A 13031-nucleotide genomic window follows, 5' to 3' on the forward strand; every position below is an offset into this window, starting at 1 on the left:
AAGACAGGTTTGTGTGCTGCTCGATTCTTCATCACAATCATTAGAGACGAAACTTTCGGAGAGAATTGCCTTCTCAAAAAATTCATGCTAAACAAGAACCTCAAGCGCCGTCATTCATCCTCGTCGTCGCAGTCTTCTTCGTCGTCCTCATCATCAATTTGCTCTTCAAATTCTTTAACAGAAGAGGAAAATAATAACCATAGTTCAAATTCCAGCCTAAATCGTAATCAGCAACAACAAACTGTTGCTACTTCATCACATCTCCCTAGAAATGTAAATCTCGGAGGCTCTATTCATGGTGTAGTCATGGCAAATGCTACCGTAATTTCTCCAAATGATTTAAAAGCAAGCGGACAGAAGGTGTTCCAGGCTAACCCATCTCCAGGTCATCAAAACGTTCCTCAAAAGAAGAAGAAACGAAAATCCCCCTCACAGAAACAAAATCCATCTTCTTCTTCATCGGGAACATCTCCATCATCATCAAATACAAATCATAGCTTGCCCAACAACTCCAACCACACTCACGACTTGCCAGCACAATCTCAAAACAATGATACTTTTCAAAATTCAGCGCTCAGGTCCAAAATTACAAGCGAGCAAATAGCATACTGCCCATCTTGCGCCTTTATCGGAAACAAATCACATTTACCTCAGTCTGTACTTTCGGTGAGCGTGGAAACAAATTTTAATTCGCAAACTGTTTCATTGAACGAAAGATATGAACCAATTTACCATCAATTTTTAGTGAAATTGGTTGTAACAAGGCCGTTTAACAGGCTAAGCTTTCATTTAAATTCCTTTGAAAGTAAGAATAGTGTTGTTTTTAATGTAAATAGAGAGCCTAGCCCAATTGAGGATGGAAACATCCATCAATTAGCGATTTCTTTTTCTTCCATTTATTTATCAGAGGCAATTTTAACAGATCCACTAATATCATCCACAAATTTACCATTTCTAACTGAAAAATCCGTAAAACCCTTTATTCATTTTGGAAACATTGATTGTAAGTACGAAGAAATCTTATGGATCTTTTCGAATTGTTTCATCATTTATTTCAATTTGCAAACGACACAGGTCGAGGAAATGAAATATTTATTCCTCTTCAATTTTTGTGTGAAAATCCAGAGAAATACCTGTGTCAACATTACCAAATTGCGTCATCAACTGCTAATGAATATCAAGGAAAATTTATTATTGGAGGAACATTGCATGTTCAAGCTATTGTCCACGAGTCTACATCACAGCCATCCCATGGATCAACTAGCAGCTCATCTACGGTTTTAGGAAGTTCTGAAGTGAAATTTACCTTTCCATTCTCAGTGAACAAGACTACTATTTCTCCCAATCTTCCAACGTAAGTTGATGATTCAATTTCTAATTATTCTTCATCTCAATGTTGCTGTGTATAGTAATTTACTGCAAGGAGATTTACCGCTGATATATCACGATATTCGTACCAATGGTAAAGGCGCTCTGCTTTGGTATCCTATACATGTACCGTTTTTGTCACCTGGGCTTAAATTACTTTGTCTCTTAGCTCATAATTCTTCATCTGATAAATATCGAGATTTGTTTGGAAAAATGTCCAATGATAGCGAGCAACGATATTTGAATGTAGGATCTCTATTATTGGAATTTATTAATGGTTTAATGAGCGAGCAAAAGGTATGTGGAAAAACATTCAACATGAATGAAACATGATTTACATTAACTTGGAATCAATTATTATAGAAGCGATATTCTTACGTGTATGAGCTAAAAAATCAGCAAGTTTTCCCAATGCATGAAAAAAAGACAGTGAAAATACTGACTCATAGTAACCTTCACAAATACAAAATTGGAGATGAAGGCTATATAACTAACCAGAATTTTTATACTTCAGAACATTCAGATATTTTGTGGCAACAAAACAAGTGCCTCATCAAAATTTTACAATATGGAGTGTGCAAAAAGTATATTAACGTGAGTCCTTACGACTCTCTCTCTTCTACAAATGAAGGTGACAATATTGAGATTGTATATCTCATAGAGTACCCAACTAAACATGGTCCAAAAAACGTGTTTATTATTGAATCAGAAATTCAACCTGTTGGAGCTCCTCCTACAGAAATATCCGAAGAAGAAGCCAAAACAAAAGAAAGTAATGAAAAATTATACAATGAGGCATTGCAGGAGGTGTACAACATTAATACGCAAGATTTGTTAAATTTGGAGAAGAAATACCAACTACAACAGTTGAATGAACAGCCAGAATATCATCAAACAAACCACTTTAAAGGAGATTTACATTTACACGGTAATTTATTAATCAAGGGTCATGTGAAAATTGAAAGACAAGCGTCCCAAGTGGAGCGAGTAATTATGAACATTGATACCAAACACCATGACTATTATATGTTATATATCGATAGCATACCTTCGGATGTACCAATCAAAGTGATGCTATGTTTCTGCTCACGTCTTGCACATGATCATTCTGTGAGAGTACAACCCATTACCATCATTGAAACACCCAACCATTTCATTTATCCAAAACCTGAAAAAACAGAGGTAAGCATAATATTTTGTTCCACATTTAAAGAGATCTTTAATTGTATTGAATTGTGTTCTTATGATCCATATTTGGATACTCAATTATTGTACTTCAGTCCATTTCTGAGGTGTGGTTTGAGTGCAGGTCCACAACGAACACTAAGGAAAAATTGGAAACGACAACTCCACTTCCATTTCTGACACCAAGCGATGTAAAAAACACAGAACCAACAGATGTACTCATTCCATTGTCGTGGCAACATTATTTCAAATCTGCTGCAACTCTTGAAAAATAAAAAACAATCACAAACCTCTAGCGAGCGTTTTCTGTCAAGTCAAAAAAAATGAGCCAAAAATCACTAACGAAAACAGCTGCTCTTTCTCTCTTTGAATTTCTTCACATGGAGATGGTTGATTATGTCATGAACGATCTGTGTAAAAATTCAAAAGAAAAAGCATATTCTGTTGTTGAAAGAATGGGTTATAATGTAGGATTGAGAATTGCTGAAAAATTGACAAAAGATAGAACAACCCGATTTGCCGATGATCTAGATATTATTAAATTTATTTGCAAAGAATTTTGGTTGGAAGTCTTTAGAAAGCCTGTGGATAACTTGAAAACAAATCATAGAGGAACATATGTGCTCAATGATAATCGGTTTCTTTTTTTGACTCGATTTGCCACATCGAACCCCGATGAAACTAATAACGCTGCCAAAGATTATGTTGTGTATGCATGTGGTGTCGTTCGTGGAGCTCTCACTGTTCTTGGAATTGACGCTTTTGTGACAGCCGAAATCAATACTGTGCCAGTTGTGTTGTTTAAAATACAAAAAAAGTAATATAGAAGTAATATTTATGTACAAATTACACACATGTTAGAGAGGTCTACATGTTTTGAACCATTGCAGCCATTTGTGAAATATTTTCGTTAGATTAGCTGACAACTAGATCGTGATCCTCCTTCCTTGTTCTTTTTTGGATTAATGTATGCCTCGATGACTGTTGCAAAAACTTCTTTCAATCCAGTTTTGTTTTTTGCGCTGCATTCACAAAAATCATACGCTTTCATTTTCTTAGCCATTTCTTCTCCTTCTTTCCTTGTGATTGGTTCAGTACCCTCTCTTTTGAGCTTTTCAATTTCTTTCATATCATCACGGAGGTCAATTTTCGTGCCAACCAAAACGAATGGAGTGTTAGGTGAATGGAATGAAATCTCAGGATACCACTTGCTAAGAGCGTTTTCAAAGGATGTTCTGCTAACCACAGAGAATGCGATGACAAACACCTATTAGTAATGGAAGATCAAGAAATTAGTAGCAACTCGAGTTTTGTTTGAAATACTCACATTGGTATCGGGATAACTTAAAGGACGTAATTTATCGTAGTCCTGAAAATGGCGTCCTTAATAGTAATCCGTAATGTTGTACCTTATGAAACTCACCTCTTGTCCAGCTGTATCCCAAAGGGTTAAATTTACAGTTTTATCCTTGTGCCTAACATTAGCAGAATGATTTTCTTCAGTGATTTCCGTTCAGGACATGTACCGTAGTATCCCATCATCAAGGTAAGGAAATTCAAAATCCTCTGAATGAACACCTACCAAATACTGTTGGAATGTATTTATCCGAATATTTATCTTCTACATAGGAAATTAGCATACAGGTCTGAACTCACCACAATATCGTGTCCATATTGGTGATTTTCTTCCTTAACAACCCTCATCAAATCATGAACAACTAACTACTCACCTTTCCAACTGCTCCGTCCCCAACCACCACACACTTAATCTGAATCAAATCGTCCATTTTTCTTTTTAATTTTCCTTAAATAAATATTTTGAATAGGGGAACTATTGTTAGGAAATTGTTCATCTTCTCACTAAAATTATTGATCACCTTGGATCAAGAGATGATGATCCATCTGAACTCGACTGAAATCCCACAATGATTCGTGCTTTTCGGACTGTTTCCTTGAAGCAATATCCTGCCAATCGAAAAGGCTTTTTGAAAAAAATCTTTGAAGAGGATTTGACCCTTTTGTTGTTGCGTCTTTTTGGTGAAATATTCATAGCCACAAGTTGTTGTTGTTATTATTATTATTCCAACATTCACTCACTCGGAGTGAGTCTCAATAATATACAATTCTGGTTCTCTCATCAACATCGGAAGAACTGGAACTGGATGACTTCATTCTATAACAGTTCCTTCAAATAATTTTTCATCACCTGCAGGCTTTTTCCGATCATCAACAAACGTTGTAAATATTCAGCCAACCAGCCAGACAAACACTCACGAACGACACAACCAACATTGATTTGATTGTGTTAGATCATCATTTGTGGATTTTCATTGAATTGCAACAACTAATTCCAAATTTAACAAAAAGTAGTAGTGTCCAACTATCAAATTCATGAGACCTCCTCCGATATCATCCAAATTGGTTTCCAGCTTGGTCACTCAAGGAGGTATGAGAGAACACTATGGCAATTTATGGTCAGATTTTTCTTCACGACTGCTGCTTGAAACAATACCTCAAATTGTAAACAACAATAATGATTCACAATCGTGGAATGAAACGACAATTATATCAGTGGAACAACATGTACTACGATATGTTACGGGGACGAGCGCAATTCTTTCAATGTTAGGATCTCTATTTATTATATTCAGTACTGTTTTGTTCAAAATACTCTCGTGCAGAAAGAGAAGTAGAAAAAGTAGGACACGGTACAGTGATGATTTTTCATTATCAGCAATGAATCATAGATTAGTTTTATGCCTTTCCATCAGCGACTTATTTGCAAGTTTAAGCTACGCAATATCGTTATTTGGGATTAGCTTAGAGTACGAATGGTGTTGTGTCTTTCAAGGATTTTTGATGACGTGTTTCGAAGTTAGTTCAGTACTTTGGAGTACATGCATTTGTTTACAACTGTTTTTGAGTGTGACGCCTCACTTTTCGGAAGAACATCACAAAAGGAGGAAGATTTTGTTAGAAATTGCTTTTCACATCATTTGCTGGGGTTTTCCTCTTATTTATACCGTTGTTGTTTTATTTACAGATGGATTTAACAGGGTTGACAATTTACAGGTACGTTTTTGTTCAGAACAGGATACAATTTAGCTCTTTTTTATATAGCAATGGTGTTGGATAGGATTGCATCATGACAGATCTCAATTTCTTAATTTTAGATTTGTCACATTTTTGCTGGTGTACATTTGTGTAGTTTTGTGCGCCGTATTCTTTTTGGGAGTTTGTATTTGCTTTAGAATGCACCGACGACAGAAAAGCAAAGATGAAATTCTCTCACTCGATGACAAGTATCAGCATTTGGGAAAAAAAACAATGATCAACTTTTTCTTGATATTATTGGCGTTTGTCATAACTTGGATTCCAGCCTTTATTAATCGACTCATTGGTAAGTGTCCGTCTACAACATTTTTTACTCAAGACTCCATTCTTCAACCGCATCTCATTGTACTTGCCTTACTGTTAAACACATTAATGTTCTATTTATTTACAACATATCGGTTTTGCCATATTTTCTAAAGAATCCATCGTTATGGCGCAAAGGCCATCAGCAACCATGATTTCTGGAATATTTTGGCTGGATCTTGTTCAGGCCATTACCAATCCGCTTCAAGGGTTCCTTAATATGGTATTGTATGGTCATCACTTTTTTGGAAAATATAGATTGTACTTCTGCCCTAGAAAGAAAAATATGAAAAAAGCGTCTTCTAAAGTGTCACTTATAAGTGCTGACAGTGGTAATAATGATTATCAAAACAGGCATCGCCAAATATCTCCAGATCGAGACAAGAATCATTTGAATGTTGAAACATTGGACGAAATCAAATTTGGTGTTATTTACACGGAAGGGACCATAAAGGTTGACTCACCCACATCAGAGCATCAACATCTAGTTCCAAAATCTGTCTATTACTATCACATGGATGCCCCTTATGAAGTTCAAGAGGATTCCGATGAAGAGGACAGAGCTCATTTTAATAATGCTGGATATGGCCAGACTGGTCCAACGTTGCTCGTTCCAAACTATTTTACAAGTGGAGGTGTTGGTGACCAACCACTCTATTCATCGTATGCAAGCAGTGGCGGCAATGCTGATAATGGATTGAGAATTATCACCCAACAAGACACACCGAACAGTTTAGGAGCTGGCCACTATACATACTCCACAACATTAGGGCAAAGCAATCATGACAGTTTGCAACAGCAACATATTCGTTTTATGCCAAATGGATTTTCTGTGGAGCACAATGGAAGTGTTATTGATGAATATCACAATAGACTCGATGAATTTTTAGACTAAATTTATTATCTTAGGAGAATTAGTGAGGATTTAGTATGACTTGTAACCCTATTGTTCTTAGTTGGAGAGGGTGTTTTTGTGGATGGTCTCGTTGATGGTGGCGTCATACTTCGAAATTTTTTAACGGTATTAGTACTATTAGGGATTGCTTCTGAAGACATGAAAATTTCACTGTAGCTCTTGTTCGTTTTGATATTTGTTGGAGTTGGTCGGCCGTCAATTCTTTTCGAAAATCTTTCTGGAGTTTGATTGTTAACTTTTGGCCTAAATGTGCATTCTTCTAGCTCACGCTCTTCTAAGGAGGGATATGAAGGTTTCTTTTTCTTTGGAGACCTGCTGTAAAGTCTGTGAAGAGTGTCTTCTGAAAATCCGTTCACAGATGGATTAGTTGTTTGAGGCTTAAACGAACACTCTCGCATTTGATCCTCTGAATAAGCTTGTTTGAGTCTGGAGAGATTTTGTTCCTTTGTATCCTTTTCCTTGTAGAGAATTTCGAAGAGGTCTTGACCTGTAGAACGTCTTGTCCATGCCAATTCATCACTCTTTTTGTTTGTTTTTGGTTTAAAGCTACATTCTCTGAATTCCGATTCAGGAGAAGATTGAACAATCGGGGAATCAATTCCAGCCACTTTCTGAATAGGACCCTTCGTTGAGGATAACAACATTGCTTTTGCGTCGCTTTTTTCCATCCTCTGAAGAACCGCGGCAGCAAATTCCTCAAAACCAATGTTTGAATCAATTTCGAACTGTTCAAATACATCCAATAATATTTCTTGTAAATGCTTGTCTATGACTTGGAAACGTTCTTCACTTGAGCCTAAAATGTCAGTTTCAATGTTCAAATATCCATCACTATTGCTGTCTAGGTATGTAAAGAGCTTGTAAATCTTTTTGACTTTGGCCATTTCAGCAATCCTTCTGCTTGCTTCGTTTACATGTTTGGTGTTGGCCAACTTGTCAATCTCTTTGTAGTATTCTTTTGATATGGTGTTTTTTGCTTCCTCAAATTTCTTGTTGTAGAGAGCTTCGAAAACTGAAGACCCTTGTCTTGAATGCCCTGCCGACTTTGGTCTTTTGCTGGTGGTTGAGGGTTTAAACAGCTCTCGCCCGGTCTCAGGATCAAAGTTTGAGTTTAACTGCATCCTTAGTTGCATGATATTCTTTTCGGCCTCCTTTCGGCTATTTACAAGTCTTTCAATGTGTTCTTGCGAGGGCTTTCCTACTCCTGTTGTGGAGGTAATCAACTGTTGCTTTACAGCCTCACTCTGTTTTTGCTCCAGTTTTGCTCTTCGTTTTTCTGCGTCTTTGAACAAAGATTCAAAGGGGTCAGTAGTTCCAGTATCCGACAAAAACTCTTCGTTTTTCTTTTGTACGGCCATCAAAGCAGATTTTTGATTAATCTTCGGTTTAAACGGGCACTTTCTTTCTTCTTCTTCTGCATACATCATCACATTGTGTTTGAATGAGTTCATGTAAGCATTGCTTGGTCTCGCAATTTTAAAGTTTGAATTAATTTGGGGCTTGAATGTGAAAACCTCCATCTTTGCCTCCTCCAACCTTTGTATTCTTTCTTTTTCCAATTGTTGTTTTCGAATCAACTCTTTACCTTCATTATATAAGAACTCTCCGTAATTTTGAAATTTTTCTTTGGCTCGACTTCTTTCTATTTCTTCTACGATTTTTCTACTTGTTTCCGACATAGGAACTTTTGTCTCCATTACTTTCTCAAGTTCATTCTTTGTTAATTCCATCTTGATCCTTAAAATTCTTGCCTCTTTATATTTAGCACTTTCATGTAATCTTTCATGTACGGGCTATAAAATTATTAAGGGTTAGAGTAATGACGTTTTATTCACTTAATACACACCTTGCTGTTCTTTGAGCTCACCGGAGTAGAGCTCCTGTTCTTTGTTTTCTGATTAGGATCCACAATTTGTTGCAAACTTTCATATTTGTCAACCTACATGAAATCTTGTTGAATGAAATGATCTCAAGTTTTTTGCACTTACCTTTGTATCGTTAGTTTTTGATAATGCAGGACTTCTATTGTACATGCTAGATGGATGAGTGGTGGACTGAGGAAGTTTGAACATGTCCATTGTTCTTTCCTTTAGCACCTTCTCAACATTAAACTTAATGTGCTCTGCTAATGGTTCGATAATAGCAGGAATTAAATTGTGTTTTTCTTGGAACTTTTTAGCAAGGTCCAAATAAGAGTCATCTTCTTTTACTGTGATGTTGTCAGAGCGACCATCTCCGATATCCACCGTCATGAGAAGAATTACTCTTTCTGATAAAAAAACATCGGAAGAAACATTATGAAAGGAAAATTAACCAAAATTAACTTACTTTGTGAAGAAGTAGATTGAAGGAGGCTGACCAAGTCTCTTCGTTTAGGGGATGAATTCATGGGAAAGTCCTTTGTTGCATCATCTTCTTGTGTCATCCACTGCTCTCTCTTTTCAATCTCTGATTGCTCTTTTTGTCGTTGCTTTTCTTCGGACTGTTGAAACAACTGTCTTCCTTCCAGGAGCTTCTTTGTTTCACTTTCGAGTAATCGTTTCTGATCTTCCTCAAGCTTGGCAATTTCATATTCTTCTGCCTCCCTTATTTGCTTTTTCAGTTTCGCTTCTGCCTGTATTTGCAGTTGTTGCAACTTGTTGTAGTAAGCCTTCATCTTTGCATCGGCTGAGCCTTTTGATTCTTCTTCATTTTGCATCAACAACTTTTTGAGTTCCTCGTTCTCAATGTGCCGTGTAACTCTCTCGTTGAGCTCATTCTCATACTTTTTTGCCAAAATCAAATCTTCCTTAATGGCACGTTCCTCCTCTTCGGTGAGTGTAAGAGCATCATAGTGCTTTCCAAGTGCGAGCTTTCTCCTCACGTGAGGATCCTTCTGCTATTGTATTGCCAATCACAATTAGATTCATGTTCTTTCATTGTACCTACCAATTGATCAAAAAGTACATCAGCAGAAGGAGCTCCCGAGGTTTTCATCGAGTTGCTGGTGCCTGCAGCACTACTATTGAGGCTCATATGATGATATTTTTTAATTTGTAAAACCGAAAAAAAAGCGCGCCTAACCAAAATTTAAAATTTGATTTGATCAAATTTAGCATCAACGTGCTGTCTCCAATTTGGCCTAACTTTTACTCATCGGCAGGAAGAGTGAATTTGCTTGTATATCTTTCATCGTATTTTTTAGGAATATTGCTGTCATTCAACACTCCAAGAGTCTCCCTAAAGAAGCTCAAGACATCAATAAATTCTTTGTGCATTTTCAACATGAATTGTCTTCTCTTTTGGGTTTCTGGGCGTTCGCTGTCCTTGAGTTGAGATTCAACATGAGCCAAATCTTGTCTCAATTCAGATTCTATATAATCGCGACGAGGATTATCTTCTTTGGGTGATTGAGCTAGAGATTCTAATTGACATAAAATAATTTCACGCTCAATTTCTTGATAACGATTAAGTCTACCATCTACAGAGGCCTCAAAGAAATCTCTGCTTTCGTTCAAGTTGTGACAAATTTCATCTAAACCCTTACTGTACTTGAATTTTTCTTCAGCAGTTAGTTCTGGAGGTGCTTGAGGAATAACTCCTTTAAAGATTTTATCCACTGGTAGATCAGGAATTGTCTTGTAAGCATAATAGTCCAAATGTTGTTCGAGCCATTCACAAATCTTGACGATTTCTTGCGACCAAATATGCAAGTCATAATAATGTTTGGCAGTTTCTTCGAGTTTTGCTTTTTGAGCTTGCAAATTACTCAATTCATCTTGATAATTCTCCATATATTCCTTATATTTGAGGTGACCTACGATGACCATGATTTCCGTAAGCAGTAGTAGTAGATAAGATAACCACAATGGTAATAGTAGATTATAGGTTATAAATGCAAAATGGGTCAGTAATCATACCGCATTACCATTCCAAACATACCTTTAAATTTTTCATATTTTTGAAGAGCGGAGATTTGAGCTTTGCATTGCTCTTCATCACCATATAAACGAGAGAGACTTTCTTTCACATTTTCATATTGTTCTCTCTTTGCTTCAGTTCCTTTGGCATAGAATCCGGTAATGATGGCCGTTGTTCTTCTCAATTTTTGATATTCTGCTACGCTAGGAATTTCGGATTTTTCATCGGACTCTTTCATCAATGCTTCCAATGCTTTAGTTACAGAATGGTCAGTAGCATCTTCATTGGCTTCAACTTGTTGTGGTTGTTCTTCTTCTTGTTGGGCTTCGGAAGTAGATTCCTTCTTTTCTTGTTTAACTTGTTGCACTTCTTCTTCATTCACAGCATGGATGACTGGGCAAGCATCAATAGAGGAATCATTAGTGGTTGCTTCATTTGTGGTGGATGATGCACCAGTGATTGGACATTTCATGCCAGCAGAAGAGTTTCCAGAGAAAGGACAAGACATCATTTTTTCGGACAGTTTTCCTTCTTGTTCATTCATAAATTTGATTGAATAGATTCTCTTGTTACAAAACCATCTCAAATTGATTCCTTCTGAGTTACAAATGAATAAGCCCTGATTGCATTGTAAAAGCCCTTTATTATTTTAATATGAAAAAGAGTTGTTCAAATTGAATTTACTGCAAGTATTCTTTGAGGTGGGTACCACCAACAATGAATCCCGAATATCCCAAGAACAGAAAAAAATGGGTTATGATTTAAAGCTCATCAGTTGCTCAGCTAATGAAGAACTTGCGAACAATATTTCCAAATACTTGGATATCAAGATTTGCAAATCCAAAACCGTGAAATTTGCCGATGGTATGTTGATCGTGTTGAGAAAAGATTTGATGATGAATGAAAATTGAACCTTTTTCAAATACGTCAAAAATGGATCATCCCGATCATGAATTCATTGTCAATGATTCTACCACAATTCTAATACAATATTTTTCAAAACGTTAGGGGAATGTTTTGTTCAAGTGAATGAAAATGTCCGTGGAAGGTAGGTCCCCAAAACAACCATCAAACTAGATCAATACTTAAAAATTATTTGAATGATTCTGTCGAAACCTTCAATGGTCTAGCGACACATTTATTGTGCAGTCCATGTCGGATCCAGTCAATGACAACTTTATGGAAATGCTATTGATGATTGATGCTCTTAAAAGAGCGAGCGTAAACAGAATCAATGTTGTTATCACCTACTATGCATATGCCAGACAAGACAGAAAGACGAAGAGCAGAGTTCCTATCAGTGCCGCTCTAGTCGCTAAATTAATTGAATCTGCAGGTGCTGACCATGTAATTTGTGTCGATTTGCATGCCGGTCAAATTCAAGTATGTATCGTTATGGCAGATATTTTCGAAATTAATGATGTGACACATTTCTGAAAACTTTTATGTCTATTACTGATATCTGATAGGGATATTTTGCAATTCCTGTGGATAACATTGGTGTAAGAAGTGTCATTTTCCCTGCTCTTCTTAAGGAAGTGCCAGGTTTGTGGCATGGAAAGATTACAATTGTGTCTCCAGATGCTGGAGGTGGCTCAAGAGCTGATAGGTAAGATTTCAGACATGCCTAACAATATTTTAATCTAATTTGCAAATGTGACTTCATTAAGTTTCTTGCAATACGTCCAATCCGAGTATCCTGATCAATTCGCGGATGCCCAAATGGCTGTCATGAACAAATGGAAAAAAACTAAATCATCGGATCAAGAGTGTTGGAATGATTTTAAACAAAATACAACCAATGAGTCAAGCTCTTCATCCTCCACATCCACAAATGGTACTTCTTCAAATGATGTCGCTGTAAACAGTACAAACATGCCTTGGATGATGGAATTGGTCGGAGAGGTGAAAGGAAGAGACTGTATCATTGTGGATGATCTTGTTGACACTGCTGGAACTCTCTGCTCGGCCGCTAAATGCCTTAAAGAAAATGGAGCAAGAAAAGTGTATGCTTGTGTTACTCATGCCCTGTTGACTGGCCCAGCTTTGAAGAGGATTGATGAAACAGCTGAACTAGATTTGTTGGTCGTTTCAAACTCTATCAATCACAAGCAAGAGATCAAAGATCATCCAAAAATTCATATTGTTGACATTGGAGCTCTACTTGGAGAGACAATCCGTAGAGTCCACAACGACGAATCTCTCGTAAGAAAGGATTTCTTGAATTAAAAATACCTTATCACCA

At 36.8% G+C, this 13031-nt stretch overlaps 7 protein-coding genes across 7 annotated transcripts; 4 read left to right on the top strand and 3 right to left on the bottom strand.

The window, feature by feature from the left end:
• Nucleotides 1–84: 84 nt before the first annotated feature.
• Nucleotides 85–2828, top strand: FDP41_005146 (uncharacterized protein; the record flags this gene model as incomplete). The annotated part of the gene is made up of 5 exons (XM_044708639.1): nucleotides 85–1003; nucleotides 1075–1354; nucleotides 1410–1665; nucleotides 1732–2550; nucleotides 2649–2828. The coding sequence occupies 5 exons, from the start codon at nucleotides 85–87 to the stop codon at nucleotides 2826–2828; spliced, it is 2454 nt and encodes an 817-aa protein (XP_044560532.1).
• Nucleotides 2829–2876: 48 nt separating this feature from the next.
• FDP41_005147 (uncharacterized protein) lies at nucleotides 2877–3374 on the top strand (the record flags this gene model as incomplete). Its single annotated transcript, XM_044708640.1, has 1 exon — nucleotides 2877–3374. One exon carries the CDS (start codon nucleotides 2877–2879, stop codon nucleotides 3372–3374), a length of 498 nt encoding a protein of 165 aa, XP_044560533.1.
• An 89-nt stretch (nucleotides 3375–3463) lies between these two features.
• On the bottom strand, nucleotides 3464–4340 carry FDP41_005148 (uncharacterized protein; the record flags this gene model as incomplete). The annotated part of the gene is made up of 5 exons (XM_044708641.1): nucleotides 3464–3820; nucleotides 3881–3922; nucleotides 3977–4050; nucleotides 4136–4199; nucleotides 4284–4340. 5 exons carry the CDS (start codon nucleotides 4338–4340, stop codon nucleotides 3464–3466), a joined length of 594 nt encoding a protein of 197 aa, XP_044560534.1.
• Nucleotides 4341–5805: 1465 nt separating this feature from the next.
• On the top strand, nucleotides 5806–6865 carry FDP41_005149 (uncharacterized protein; the record flags this gene model as incomplete). The annotated part of the gene is made up of 2 exons (XM_044708642.1): nucleotides 5806–5953; nucleotides 6087–6865. The coding sequence occupies 2 exons, from the start codon at nucleotides 5806–5808 to the stop codon at nucleotides 6863–6865; spliced, it is 927 nt and encodes a 308-aa protein (XP_044560535.1).
• Nucleotides 6866–6870: 5 nt separating this feature from the next.
• FDP41_005150 (uncharacterized protein) lies at nucleotides 6871–9901 on the bottom strand (the record flags this gene model as incomplete). The annotated part of the gene is made up of 5 exons (XM_044708644.1): nucleotides 6871–8679; nucleotides 8733–8825; nucleotides 8875–9155; nucleotides 9215–9764; nucleotides 9815–9901. The coding sequence occupies 5 exons, from the start codon at nucleotides 9899–9901 to the stop codon at nucleotides 6871–6873; spliced, it is 2820 nt and encodes a 939-aa protein (XP_044560536.1).
• Nucleotides 9902–10014: 113 nt separating this feature from the next.
• On the bottom strand, nucleotides 10015–11297 carry FDP41_005151 (uncharacterized protein; the record flags this gene model as incomplete). Its single annotated transcript, XM_044708645.1, has 2 exons — nucleotides 10015–10682; nucleotides 10808–11297. The coding sequence occupies 2 exons, from the start codon at nucleotides 11295–11297 to the stop codon at nucleotides 10015–10017; spliced, it is 1158 nt and encodes a 385-aa protein (XP_044560537.1).
• A 238-nt stretch (nucleotides 11298–11535) lies between these two features.
• On the top strand, nucleotides 11536–13015 carry FDP41_005152 (uncharacterized protein; the record flags this gene model as incomplete). Its single annotated transcript, XM_044708646.1, has 5 exons — nucleotides 11536–11650; nucleotides 11795–11834; nucleotides 11917–12169; nucleotides 12256–12395; nucleotides 12457–13015. The coding sequence occupies 5 exons, from the start codon at nucleotides 11536–11538 to the stop codon at nucleotides 13013–13015; spliced, it is 1107 nt and encodes a 368-aa protein (XP_044560538.1).
• Nucleotides 13016–13031: the final 16 nt, after the last annotated feature.

The sequence above is a fragment of the Naegleria fowleri genome (genome assembly GCF_008403515.1).
Source record: "Naegleria fowleri strain ATCC 30894 chromosome Unknown tig43, whole genome shotgun sequence".
NCBI lineage: Eukaryota > Heterolobosea > Eutetramitea > Acrasida > Naegleriidae > Naegleria > Naegleria fowleri.